The sequence below is a fragment of the Leptopilina boulardi genome, unplaced genomic scaffold (assembly GCF_019393585.1).
Source record: "Leptopilina boulardi isolate dan_hultmark-lab unplaced genomic scaffold, ZJU_Lbou_2.1 LbouV2_175, whole genome shotgun sequence".
Taxonomy (NCBI): domain Eukaryota; kingdom Metazoa; phylum Arthropoda; class Insecta; order Hymenoptera; family Figitidae; genus Leptopilina; species Leptopilina boulardi.
In genome coordinates this window covers 192,664-206,440 of record NW_026137724.1, presented here as the reverse complement: position 1 = coordinate 206,440, position 13,777 = coordinate 192,664, and the positions used below count along the sequence as shown (strand labels likewise).

The window sequence follows — 13,777 nt, the reverse complement described above, 5'->3', positions numbered from 1 at the left end:
AATGGCACTTTATGGTGTTATAAACGTCAAATATTGCGCCGTAGGTGTTATACTCATCTCATTATATTATTTCGATCTAGCGTTGATTTATAAGCATTGAATTCCCCGGTGTGCGGCATTGTGCGTGGCAAAAGAAAATATTTTTTTTTTTTTATATATAATAAAAATTACCATTTTTCTTTTTTAAAAATTTATTTAAACTCGAAAAATAGAAAATTTAATTTTTAAATTTTAAATTTAATTAAAATAAAAAATTAATTACAAATAAAATAATTAAGCACCTTGAGAACTGTTTATATTAATAACTAATTATTAATAATAAAATTGTAATAATTAAATTATTATATAAATTATATTTAATTTAAATTAATTAATATTAAATTATTGCTAATAAGAAAATTGATAATTAACTTTGCGTGTTAAAATTTTAATTTTTCTTGTGTAATAAATAATATAAGGATTAAATTTTGTTAAAAGGGATTATTAATATTCGCTATGTGTTAAAATTTGACCTAGAGTGCAAACTGAACGGTATATAATGTTTCAGGAAAAAAAAGAAAAAGAAAAAAGAAGACATAACAGAATCACGTCTTATGAAGATTCTGAACTCATTGATCATTTCGATCATTTATGCTAATCACGTGAAGGGGAAACTGGTTGGGATGCCAACCTCAGTAATTATTTCACACTCGCCAAGTGCCCGTTATTAGTAGAAGCTCACTCTTGGACAAGTTATTTAAAGCGTGAAAATCTTTTCAAAAAAAAAAGTTTTATGCAATTTTTTTTCTTTTCTATTAATTAAATTCAACATTTTTAATTTTCGAAAAATTTTTGAAACTTTAATGTATGTAATTAAATGAAGAATATTAAATTTTTAATGAAATATTAAAATTTAAATTAAACTTATATTAAAGTAATGTTAATTAAATGACGAGTTTTAATTAAATTGTTATTTAAAAAATTTTTTATATAATAATTCTATTATTATGCTTTTCAATTTAATTTTCGTTTTATATTGAAATGAAGTTGTGAAAACTAGTTATCGATTTTAGTAACTATTTTTTTTTTTATTCGATTTGTTTTTTTCTGGAGGGAGGGGGAGGAAGTAAAATATATCTTAATTGCACAAAGTATTGATAAACTGATTGCATTTTACATTTCTTTATAGAAGAATTATGAATTTCTTTTTTTTTTTGCAGTCTCCATTACGCATATAAATGTTTTCTTAATAATCTTTTCCAATTGATTAATTGCGGTTTACGTGATAAATTTTGTCTTTTTAATATCATCCAGTTTAACCAGTGATTTCTTATATGTTGCATATAATATGAATGGAAGTCACTCTGTGGTTAATTCCAGTAGCTCTTGTACTATATATATATATATATATATATATATATTATCATTCAGTTGTAAGAATATGTTCACGATATAATCTACCATTCAGATTAATTAATAAAAGTCAACACACTGTTATTATTAATAAATATGTGCAATAAAGCTTATGCATATTAAAATTAATTTTACGACTTTCTTCAATGTCCGCAATGGGTTACTTTTTAGTCTGATGTATAGTAATTAGGCAATAAATTATATATATATATATAAATATGTGATCTTTTCACAATGTTTAAAAATTTTTTTTTTTCGTTTATAGAGAAATAGATTGTTCCATTATTATGGTCTTTTTTTTTACTGTTTTAAATAATAACTTTTTTTTTGCATTATTATCTTTTGACTGTAATTATTTTCTTGTCATTATTACAAGGTTTTATTATTATTGTCTTTTCCCCGTTATTAACTTTTTTTAATCACTTGACGTGATTTGCGATAATTATACAGTTTTCAAATTATAAATTCTATCACTTTATTATCACAATGTATAAATTATTAAATAAATCCGCCTATTACCTTTTTACCTCTTATTTATTAATAATAATGTAATATTAACAAATATATATATATATATTAATTAATAATAATATTATTAAGAATAATAACAATAACAATGATAATACAATAATAACAACAATAATAGTAATGGCATAATTTGGTAAACGCAAATGAAATAATAATGTTAATTATTCGCTTTTTGGTAAAACTGTATTTTAATTAATTTAATAATAAAAAGGTCTTGTAAAATAATTTATTAAGAACCAAAATAACCGTACAAGGTTTTTTTTATTATTAAATTAATTGTTAATTACTGTTAATTATTATTAATTATTGTTAATTACTGTTAATTATTGTTAAGTAATGTTAATTAATATTAATTATTGTTAATTATTATTAATTATTGTTAATTATTATTAATTATTGTTAATTACTGTTAATTATTGTTAAGTAATGTTAATTAATATTAATTATTGTTAATTATTATTAATTATTATTCATTATTGTTAATTATTGTTAATTATTGTTAATTATAGTGAAATGTTAACTGAAATTATAAACGTTATTTATATAATATATTATCCAACTAGTGGGGCATCGTTTTCTCTCGGGGCGTTTATATAGAAATTTTATAATGAAAATAAGTCACGTGTTAAAAAATGAATTGGAAGGTTAATTAAGATCTTCTCTTACTTAGGGTTAATTGAGAAGAGACCCTCTGTCCAAATGAAGATCGGTTTACGATCGTGTCAATTCAGTAAAAAAAAAAAAAAGAAAATTAAAAAAAAAATCACGAATAGAGAAAGGGATAAAAAAGGGGAGGGGTTGACGAGAGAAATTGCATAACGGGTAATGTGTATATATACAGTTTCCTATTACTCTATCGATGATTTACGAAGAGAATTCCACGCGGTGTTGGTGGTATCGCGTGTATTAAAAGCATTAAAAAAAAAAAAAAAATATTATCTATATTTACCACACACGTATGGAATTTTTTTGAAAAAAGAAACAATTTACTTTTAATTAAAAACAAAAATAACACACGGAAAATTATTTTTAAAAAATTTTAATTTACAATCAAACTTGAGTTATGTACACTGAAAAAAAATTTATTTGATTCAAATACCGGTGTATTTATGGTTATTATCAAATAAATATTTACTTGAATCAAATATTTCTTATTTGAATCAAATAAATGGTATTTGCTTCAAATACTGAAATATTTGATTCAAATAAGAAATATTTGATTCAAGTAAATATTTATTTGATAATAACCATATTCACCGGTATTTGAATGAAATAATTTTTTTTTAAGTGTATGTTTCAATAACTAAGGTTCCAGTGTAAAAATTGTAATTTAATTTAAAAAGAGTAAATTTTTTTTTGAAACAAAATAAAAAATGCAACTTATATATAAGAAAATAAAATAGAATTTTTTTTATGTAACAATAAGTTCTTATAGGGAATAAGTTTAAGGCCAGTTAAAAAGCAGTATTAGGTGGTTGGTTTGTCTTGCACGGTAGGAATTCGTATTTGTATACAATAGGGCATCATAATACGTAATCTGCCTAAGGTATTCATGCCTCTTGTGTGCTGTACATATTTTCACACTTGCTTGTTGCGCATGTTATATATATATATATGAAACCACTTGGTGTATATAACCCATGGTGTCGACTTTTTAACTGTGTGAATTGCACCATAAATTCATACGGTGACGTTCGATGGTACACACGTCCTTTCCGCGGCCTCTCTGCTCTGGTGGTATAACGATGCTAATTAAGTGTTGATATCGTTGTCGGAACAAACACGCAAGAATGATTTACCCAACGACGAGGTTTTATCTCTCTCTCGTCTAAAGTGCTTCTGAAATCCGCCCTGTTTTTACCTTATTCGCAAACGGATCTACTTTTCATGTGATATGTGCATCCGTAACATTTTGTGATAAGAAAAAAAAAATGAATGAAACCCTCATATTTCATATGATACTTCTTTTTATTTTCCCCCTTCTTTTATATAATCATTAAATGTTATCAAAAATTGTATACATATGTTCTCTATAATTTTTTTTTCTCATTATTTCTTTTTTAATACAAGGAAGAAAATTTTTTTTTGTTGAATAAAATCGAAATTTTTCTATTGGTTAAAAATTCTAAGAATAATTAATTTATAGATATTATTGAGACAAAAAAAAATTGTAGATTGTTTTCCAATGTATTTTACATTAAAATGTATATACAGATGCAAGTAACCTTTGGGCAACAATTGTTTGCACAACAACAATGTTTATATCGATATATGTATATATATATAGGAGTTATGCATCTTAAGGCACATAACTCTATTCTTGAAAGGTTGATTTACGAGCCATCCGCGTGCGTTATGAAGCTTTCAGTACACTAGGACAATAGACCCGAGAGTCTCGTAATAAGAGTGACAAAAAAATCTCTTTTTTTTTTCTATGTTTTTTTTAGCACAAACAAAATTTTTATTAGCGCGAATTTTTTTTATTTAAATCAAAAAAAATTTGTTTGTAAAATTAAATTTATTTAATACAATTAAAATTTATTTAAACAAAATAAAATTTTTTGAAACTACACAGAAAATTAAAAGGCATTAAAATAAGCTGCAACGCTTATTATTTTAATCCAATTTTGCTTATTTTAATCCATTTTGGCATTAAAATAAGCTGCAACGCTTCTTATTTTAATCCAATTTTGCTTATTTTAATACCAAAATGGATTAAAATAAGCAAAATTGGATTAAAATAATAAGCGTTACAGCTTATTTTAATGCCTTTTAATTTTCTATGAATTTATTTGGCTCTAAGACATCTTCACTGGAAAAAAGTATCATTGATTCAAGAAAATCTTTTACTTGTATTAGTAAAAATTTCTCATGATTTTTTAACAATCCTAAATCATCTTCTTTTTTTTACATATTTTTATTAAATAAAAATTTAAATAGGTACTTTAAAAATATTATTATGGCAAATTAATAAAATTTTGCCTGATTTGATTCATCCATAATTTCATTAGCTGATGGCAAAAGTGGAAGGCGGACACAAAAAGGAAAGAAGAAGAAAAAAAAAAAAAAAAGAGTTGAAAGTGGGATTTCATTCCTCATAAATTCTTGGGTAATCCTTGAAAACTGCAGCCAAGAACGTTCGTTAAGATTGCAAAGTGTTTAATGTCGAAGGTACATTTTTCCAGTGACGCATTCCATCTTCAAAGGATTTTAAGTAAAGTCTGCAAAGTTCGTAATACGACTTATACCTGTAGATCACGTATATATTTTGGAATTTAAATTTAACTGTATATGTATGTGATATAAAAGTTAGTTTTACTTAATTTTTTTTTTTTAAGATGAGAGGCTCCTCGAAATATATAAATATATTAAGAGAAAAAGAATATTATTGAAATACAGCTTATATATAAATATATTTCAAAATCTTTATGAAGTTTAAAATAAAAATTGTATCCCCAACTATATGAGTGTTCTTTAAGTCTCTTATTATAAAAATAAAAATTTTCATATTGTATTTTTTATTACAAATTAATTGTTAAGACAAATTTTGCAAATAAAAAAAAATATATATTTGCAAATGTCAACCTGGATTCTTTATATGTACAATCGTTTATATACTCATAATATCAGAAGTAAATTATTTAATGAAGTTTATTACGAGGCGATGCATATCTGTAGAATTTATAACTTCACACATTAACCACGTACTTTGGTTTCAGTATTATTCACTGAAATTTTTTTTTTCTTTTTTTTCGTCTCAATTACTGTCGCTGTATTTCGCTTCTTTTCAAGGTAGAGTTTTATATACTATATTTTTTTAAGAAAAAATTTTCTTTGAATCAAAATTAGTATTTAAGGTAAAAGAAACGTTTTCTTTAATTTAAAGAAAATTTATTTGATTTATAATTTTTTAATCTAAATAAAATTTTGTAATTGAAAAAGTATTTTTTAAAATTAAATTTTCAAATAAAAAATTTTGTTTAAATTAAAGAAAACTTTTCATTGACCCTATATATAGAATTTAGTTTTAAGAAAAATCAAAAATAGAAAAAAAAAACTGAAGAGGAAAAAGAGGCCGGATAAACGTGAGAAGTTATCAGGGTTTTTTTTTTTTTTTTAATTTGGCGTTGTCTTTTTGGAAGCACGCGAGGATGTTGGAAGCACGAAACAATTCGCAAGATTCCGTATCGCGATAGGGGGTAAGGGTTTCCGAGTGTGGCGCAGTATATATATATAGGATCGATATTATTCACATTCGGGACATTGTATTGTTTCGAAGCGAAATGATTCCAAGATAGGCAAGTAGTCTCTGTGCGGTTAAAATGGTTACCCCGCGCGACAAAAATGGATAAAAGATGCTGGGGGCGTCTAAAAAAATACACACATATATATATAATTCATTAGCAATTCGATTCATGGAAAGAGTACAATCAAATTCATTAGTATTTGACTACGAATTCTCGGTCTGATTGTAATTCGCGTGTTTTCTATTTTTATCTACCACCCATGGATGCTATTTTTACCTCATTTAATAAATTGATGAAACTAGAAAAAATTTTAGTAATTTTTTTTTAAAAATATTTGCTATAAATTTTTTTTAGATAAATTAATAAAAATGCAAGACGAAAAAAAGAAGGGGAAGAGAAATGTAATTGCCCCCCGGGGATGGAATAACCTGACAATCAGTAAAAAGATGAGGCATGAATGCATTTGGATTTTGAGAGCAGAGAGAAAGAGAGAGTTCCAGTTGCCGTTCATTTCAACGTATGGTCGCTCTTTTGCCAAGCAATTCTCATTCCCATTTATCACCTCTCTTCCTTTCAGACCTCCTCCTCCTCCTTTCTCAACTGTCCAGTTGAGTTAGTCTCTTTTTCGAAACCTTCAACAAGTTCAAACTCTTTTGGAAGCCTTCCTCAAACATCTTGTTCTCAATCATCATCTCTGTTTCAGAACAAAAAATCTCAAATATTTTTTTAAACATGAAAAAATGTAAGAATTTAAAAAAAAAGAATTTTTTTTTTCTGAGAGTAAAAAAGAAAAAAAAAAGAACAGGAGAGTAATCTTCGCGGGGCGGCACTCATCCGTATATAAAAGTGACGCTCCTTCACATCTCGCTACCTCCCCGTTTAATGAGTCGTGTTGCCCACCTATACCACCGACTATTAATAATGCCGAAAAGAAAACTGCCACACGATTCACGAAGAAACATTTCGCGTTAACCTTTCCGTACGAGATTTCGGTCCATGAAACATCGACCCTTCCAGGAAGCTGCGCGGCTTATCAGTCCTGATCGGCGGTCGGCCTCTCTCTCACAATCAATACTTAGCTTAATAATGAGGCACCGGTATTCCGGACATTTTTTTTTTTTTTTTAATTTATTGTTAATTCACCGTTTTCTTCTTCTCCCCTGCGGAAATTTCGGCTAATAACAGCCCTTGGAAGAAACAATACTCCTCCCCTTTTTTTTATAAACGTTACTGTCATAAAAATTTTTCTTACTGATGAAAGTAAAAAAAAAATTCCTATGATTTTTGTTTTTTTTTTTTATTTCACCCCTCTTTTGCCGGGTCATTTATTCATTGCATCGCACCACAGCCATTGTCGATCTCGTCCTTCTCTGAGCGTCGAGGACGACAAGCGCATTGTGCCATTCTCGCGCGTGACATTTGACACGACGATAAATAACGCAATCTTGTAATCGCACTCGACTGGCATGAATCGTGTCCAGACAGTGAAAAAAAAAAGTTCACAAAACGATTCAATGCGCCAAAGATTTGAAAAACCGGATGCGCGCGCAACCTAGTTTCACTGACGCCACATACAGATGGCGCAGGAAATGAACTGCCTTACCGAAGGAAAACTAAATACTACCTTCAAACTCAATTATGGGGAAAAAAGTCAAAGCAGCTGATAATGACAACTGGCTCATATATGTATACGTCTCGAATATATATATATATACAAATGATATCTTATGAAGAAGCAACTTATTCACAACATGTTTTAACACGTTTTACCTTGCGTCTCATTCCTCTAGTTTCTTTTCTTTCTCTATATTCCCGTTTCTTTCTCTCTCATATATATATACGATTCTCTCGTATATATATACTCATCACGTGCCTTTTACATTCTCTCTCTCTCTCTCTCTCTCTGTCTTTCTCAGTTCACTCGCGATGCCGCGCGCTCTTATCTCGAAAGTGCATCATTACTCAGTGACCAATGCCAGGGGACCACTAAAAAATCATCAGCAACATTTGCCCATTACCGTCCCTCTATATACCACATAGGCACCCTCCGGCATACATATACTGGGCAATACGATTACCTTTCAGTGGCAATATCGTGAAGGTGACCAGGATATTTCTCCTTCCGGCGAGGTTCGACCTTCGACGCGCGCGTTCCATACACCCATATATAAGATCGATGGTTCCGACTTAATGAAACTTTGCTTCGTGCGACTTTATACTTTCGCATTCATCAACATTTTCATCTTTCTTTTTTTTTTCAAAACCTATATATATATTGACAGTCGCACATATCGTGTTATTCTTGAGTGCGGATATAATTTTTTAATTAACACATAGTTACGGTTATATTATTGTATTTTTGGATTAATAATTGGTATAATGTCTAAATATTTATAACTTTATAATTTTTAAGATTTCGTGGTCCAGGGCTTTGGCGTCCGTCCGTCCTTTCATGGCAATTGTTACCATGAAAACCTTTACCATGGTAACCGTTTCCGTCAACATAGCAACCGTTGCAATAGCAATCGTTTCTATAACAATCGCTTCCATGACAACTGTTTCCATGGGAATCGTTTCCATGACAACCGTTACTATGGACAGTTAGTTACTAGAGCAACAGTTATACTATGGATAGTTAGTTACTAGAGAAACAGTTACTATGGCAACAGTTAATTACTATGGCAAAAGTTAGTTACTATGACAAAAGTTACTATGGCAAAAGTTAGTTACTATGGCTACAGTTACTATGACAAAAGTTAATTACTATGGCAAAAGTTAGTTACTATGACAAAAGTTACTATGGCAAAAGTTACTATGGCAAAAGTTAGTTACTATGGCTACAGTTACTATGACAAAAGTTAGTTACTATCACAAAAGTTACTATGGCAAAAGTTACTATGGCAAAAGTTAGTTACTATGGCAAAAGTTAGTTACTATGGCAAAAGTTACTATGGCAAAAGTTACTATGGCAAAAGTTACTATGGCAAAAGTTAGTTACTATGGCAACAGTTACTATGGCAAAAGTTATTTACTATGACAAAAGATACTATGGCAAAAGTTACTATGGCAAAAGTTACTATGGCAAAAGTTACTATGGTAAAAGTTAGTTACTATGGCAAAAGTTACTATGGCAAAAGTTATTTACTATGACAAAAGTTACTATGACAAAAGTTAGTTACTATCACAAAAGTTACTATGGCAAAAGTTACTATGGCAAAAGTTAGTTACTATGGCAAAAGTTAGTTACTATGGCAAAAGTTACTATGGCAAAAGTTACTATGGCAAAAGTTACTATGGCAAAAGTTACTATGGCAAAAGTTAGTTACTATGGCAACAGTTACTATGGCAAAAGTTATTTACTATGACAAAAGATACTATGGCAAAAGTTACTATGGCTACAGTTACTATGGCAAAAGTTAGTTACTATGGCTACAGTTACTATGGCTATAGTTACTATGGCTATAGTTACTATGGTACTTGACAATGAGCGAAACTGCGCATGTGCGAATGAAACGACGAGACTTTTTATGATAAATATTCCTATACAGCATCCATCCAGTATGGCATTTTTTTTTCTTTTTTTAAATCTCTCTCTTCAGAAAATAAAAAAAACTATAATCCATTATCAATATATAAAAGATATATATATTTATGGAAATGTCAACTTCCATAAGATCGCTTGATTAATATATACAATATTGGATAGAGAAAAATAAGTTATTCTCAAGACCACACCATAAGGTTGTGACGACTATTTTCACAAGTTGGAAGTAATCGACCCTAATGGATCATTGTTAATGATACATATATATATATTGCAGACACATTATAACGAAGCCAGAAATACTTCGCGCCACATAAAATAATAAAGTCCCAAAGTAGAGACGATATTTCTTTTCTTTTTTTTTTTGCACTCTGGTTTTGAAGACGAAGAAAAATCTTGTGCTCCCTCGCATATATGATTTAGAGATGCATGATTGATTATGCACGTCTTTTCAAGTCTCGAGACACGTAGAAATAAATGATAAAGGGTGACCGCGCGCGCTCTCAATGGAAGACGGCCTGATTCGAAATATGTGCTCTTGAAAAAAAAAAAAAAATTATGACAACCTAATAAATCGTTTTCGTTCACGTATATATATAAAGAATGAAATTTACGAAAGTATTCTGATGTGTGAATCTTCAAATTTAATGAGTTTATAAATTTTTTCATGTTAATTTTATTTCAACGGAAAATAAAATTTTTTTTTGGTTATGTTTCATGGTTGCGTGCGCAACTATTCGCGCCTGCGTAGTTTGGTAGTTTTTCAAATATTTTTCTTTATATAATATATATTATTTTTATGATTAAAAAAAATAATTTCTTTTTTGAAAATTATTCATATTGAATTTTACTTTTTGTTGGTGCCTTTGTTTAGTTTTCTTTGTTCGGGGGTCAAAATTGGTTTGATGTGTGGGATACCAATTTGTGATGTGAATGAATGAGAAAAGTTGCAAGGTGAAGGTGGTGGTTTCACCGCGCGGTCTCTCATGCATGAGATCCTATATATATATATATACTATGCCTATGGGGCCCGCAAGGACCTCGGTATTGGTCGTCATGGGATGAGATGCGTAAAAGATGAGAAGTCGAGGGCGTGGCTGCCTTCGGAGTTTCGAGTTGCACAGGCCACAAAGCAAAAGCCGCTGTAAAATCCAAGGGGCCAAACTGTGTGTAATGCATATCGCTCTCCTTCTGCCACATACTCACTATATATAGATATATTCCCCATATAGCAACTCTACAATCATAGCAGGCGTTCATAAACATAAAATTTCGAAAAAATTTTTTTTTTTTTAGATTATATAAAACAAAATTTTTTATAAAAATTAAGTTTATATAATAATTTTTGATAATTTTTAATTTAAAATAATTTTTTTCTTATCACACCAAGAGGGAATGAAAAAATTTACACTTTCATTAGTAATTTTCCAGGGAACATTAATAAACAGATTATTATGGAATCATGACGCATGCAATTAATTATGTATTAGTGGGTGTCTTAGGAAAATTATACATTTTGGCAAATATTCATAATGTCACAAATGTTAATTTTTCACTTTAATTATTCAGTAAAAATACTAAATTTATTCGATTGAAATTCTAGTGAAAAATTTTCAAATATCTTATCATATAACATTAATCACATGTGTAGTTAAAGTATACAAATAAATATTCAAATATTCTCATTGGGAACAATGTATGAGAATGTATATAGAATCTTTTTTTCAGTGCTATTTAATTTCATTTACAGTTTATCTTTGCTTCATCACACTCATCATTAATTGTTGCTAAACGAATATAAAATACTTATTTTTAATTTTGAATTTTTCAATATAATACACTTATGTTGCAAAAAATGAATATAGAAGATAAAGTTGCGATAGAAACTAATAATGATAAAAAATTTTCATTAAAAGAAGAATGGAACAGTTGGATAAAGCATTTAAATTGGCCATTTACTATTTTTCATATAATTAGTCATATTGTTGCATTATATGGATTTTTGACATTTCCATATTTAACACATAAATTGACAGCATTTTGGGGTTATTCTTCTTTTTTAAATTCAAAAAAATTGAATGTAGTTTTTGATATATTTGAAAATTATTTATTAATTTTCTGTTTTTATTTTTATAGCTTATGCTTATTATATTTTTGCTGGTTTTGGAGTAGCTGCTGGTGCTCATCGTTATTGGACACATCGATCTTTTAAAGCTAAATTACCCTTTCAAATAATATTGGCTGCTGGCTACTATTCTACAGGCATGGTAAATAAAAAAAATTTTTTTTGAATTAGATTCTACTATATAAATTTACTGAGAAAATTGATTCCAAAATTTTTTTTTATTTAGTTTCAATTGCGACGATGGATTAAATTGCACAGAATTCATCATAAATACACTGATACCGATTCAGATCCGCATAATATAAATCGTGGATTTTGGTTTGCACACATTGGATGGTTTTTATTACCAAAACATCCGGAATTTTTAAAAAAATTAAAAGAAATTGATATGAGTGATATTAATGCTGATCCAGTAGTGAATTTTGGTGATAAGTATGATTATCTTTTTTTTATATAAAATAATAAATTTTAATAAAAGTTATATACCCAAGAGAAATTTTTTTTATTTGCATATAAAATTTATTTTAATTTAATAAAAATATATTTGTTGCAGAGTCTAATAACATTTTGTTTTAATTAAAAATATTTATGTAGAACAAATAAAATTTCATTAAGCAAATAAAAAATTTAATTACACAAATATTTATTTGAAACAAATATTTATTTCGCTCTGAGACAGATCCTTTTTCTGGGTGTATATATACAACTTTTTAAAAATTGTAATTCATTGATCATTTTAATTTATTTCTTAAAGGCACTTTGTGATTTTAACAATTCTCCTTACGTTTATTTTACCAACCGTTGTGCCAGTATTTTTATGGAATGAAACTTGGTATTTGGCAATAATTTCCCAATGTTTTATGCGCTATAATTTTGTAATAAATGCAATATCCTCTGTTAATAGTGTTGCACATATGTTTGGCTACAAGCCTTATGATAGGTAGGTTCAAAAATTATTAATTAAATTAAAACAAAGAATTTTATTTTAATTTGTGATAATTTAGAAGTTATAATAAAAATTATTATATAATAACAGAACGATACAGCCAAGAGATAGTAAATTAGCTCAATTATTGACACAAGGAGAAGGTTGGCACAATTTTCATCATACATTCCCTTGGGATTATCGTGGTGGTGAAGTTTCAAAAATTGATTTTAATTTTTCTCTGTATTTGATTAAAAAATTTGAACAAATTGGATGGGTCTATGATTGTAAAATAGCAAACAATGAACTTATTCGAAGTGTAATGGATAAAAGAGGCGACGATAGCTATAAATTGTATAAATAAAAATTTTTTAAAATTGAATTTTCCAAATAGAAAATTTATAACGCAATAACTATTACATTATGTATTAATTTATTAAAGGGATGTGCGAAAGCTAATGTGTATTAAATAACAATAACTATGGATTATATCCTAAAACATCTTACTACTATATAAAAAATCCAAAAAACTTCAACATTTTTACTATACTTAATTTATTAAATTTCGACAAATTTATTATTTTTATATAGAAAATAATAATTCGAAATAAATTGCAGAATTTATTAAGAATTTTCATTCTTGTTTTAAGTTTTGTTTCTATGATCACTTTTTTATAATTTTATTGTAAATTGTAAAATTAATTTGTAATTTTTTTTTCATTTACTATTATTTTATTCATTCTATATGTAAATGAATATAAAATTGTTTTTTTTTCGATTAAATAAATAAAACTTGTATAGAAATGTTTTTCCTTCTTTTTTTTTTTTTTTTTTGGTTTATTATCAATGTAATGAGTCTTGAAATCATTTAAGATATCATCGCATTAGGTTGTCACACGGTCTAAGTAAACGCATCTATACTTAATCGACTTGGCACGACAAGTATATGTACTTGGGGCTCGTTCATAGAATTGTACTGTGTGTTCCTTGAGGTCTCATGCTCATTTAATGAGCCA

The 13,777-nt window shown here is 27.9% G+C and overlaps 2 protein-coding genes across 2 annotated transcripts in view; both read left to right on the top strand.

The window, feature by feature from the left end:
* The window catches only part of LOC127277703 (acyl-CoA Delta-9 desaturase-like), a 202,135-nt gene that overhangs the window by 184,275 nt on the left and 4,083 nt on the right, over nucleotides 1-13,777 (top strand). The window lies entirely within an intron of this gene.
* LOC127277702 (acyl-CoA Delta-9 desaturase-like) lies at nucleotides 11,440-13,220 on the top strand. Its single transcript, XM_051299008.1, has 5 exons — nucleotides 11,440-11,756; nucleotides 11,848-11,978; nucleotides 12,063-12,268; nucleotides 12,591-12,776; nucleotides 12,873-13,220. The coding sequence occupies exons 1-5, from the start codon at nucleotides 11,555-11,557 to the stop codon at nucleotides 13,123-13,125; spliced, it is 978 nt and encodes a 325-aa protein (XP_051154965.1). The 5' UTR covers nucleotides 11,440-11,554; the 3' UTR covers nucleotides 13,126-13,220.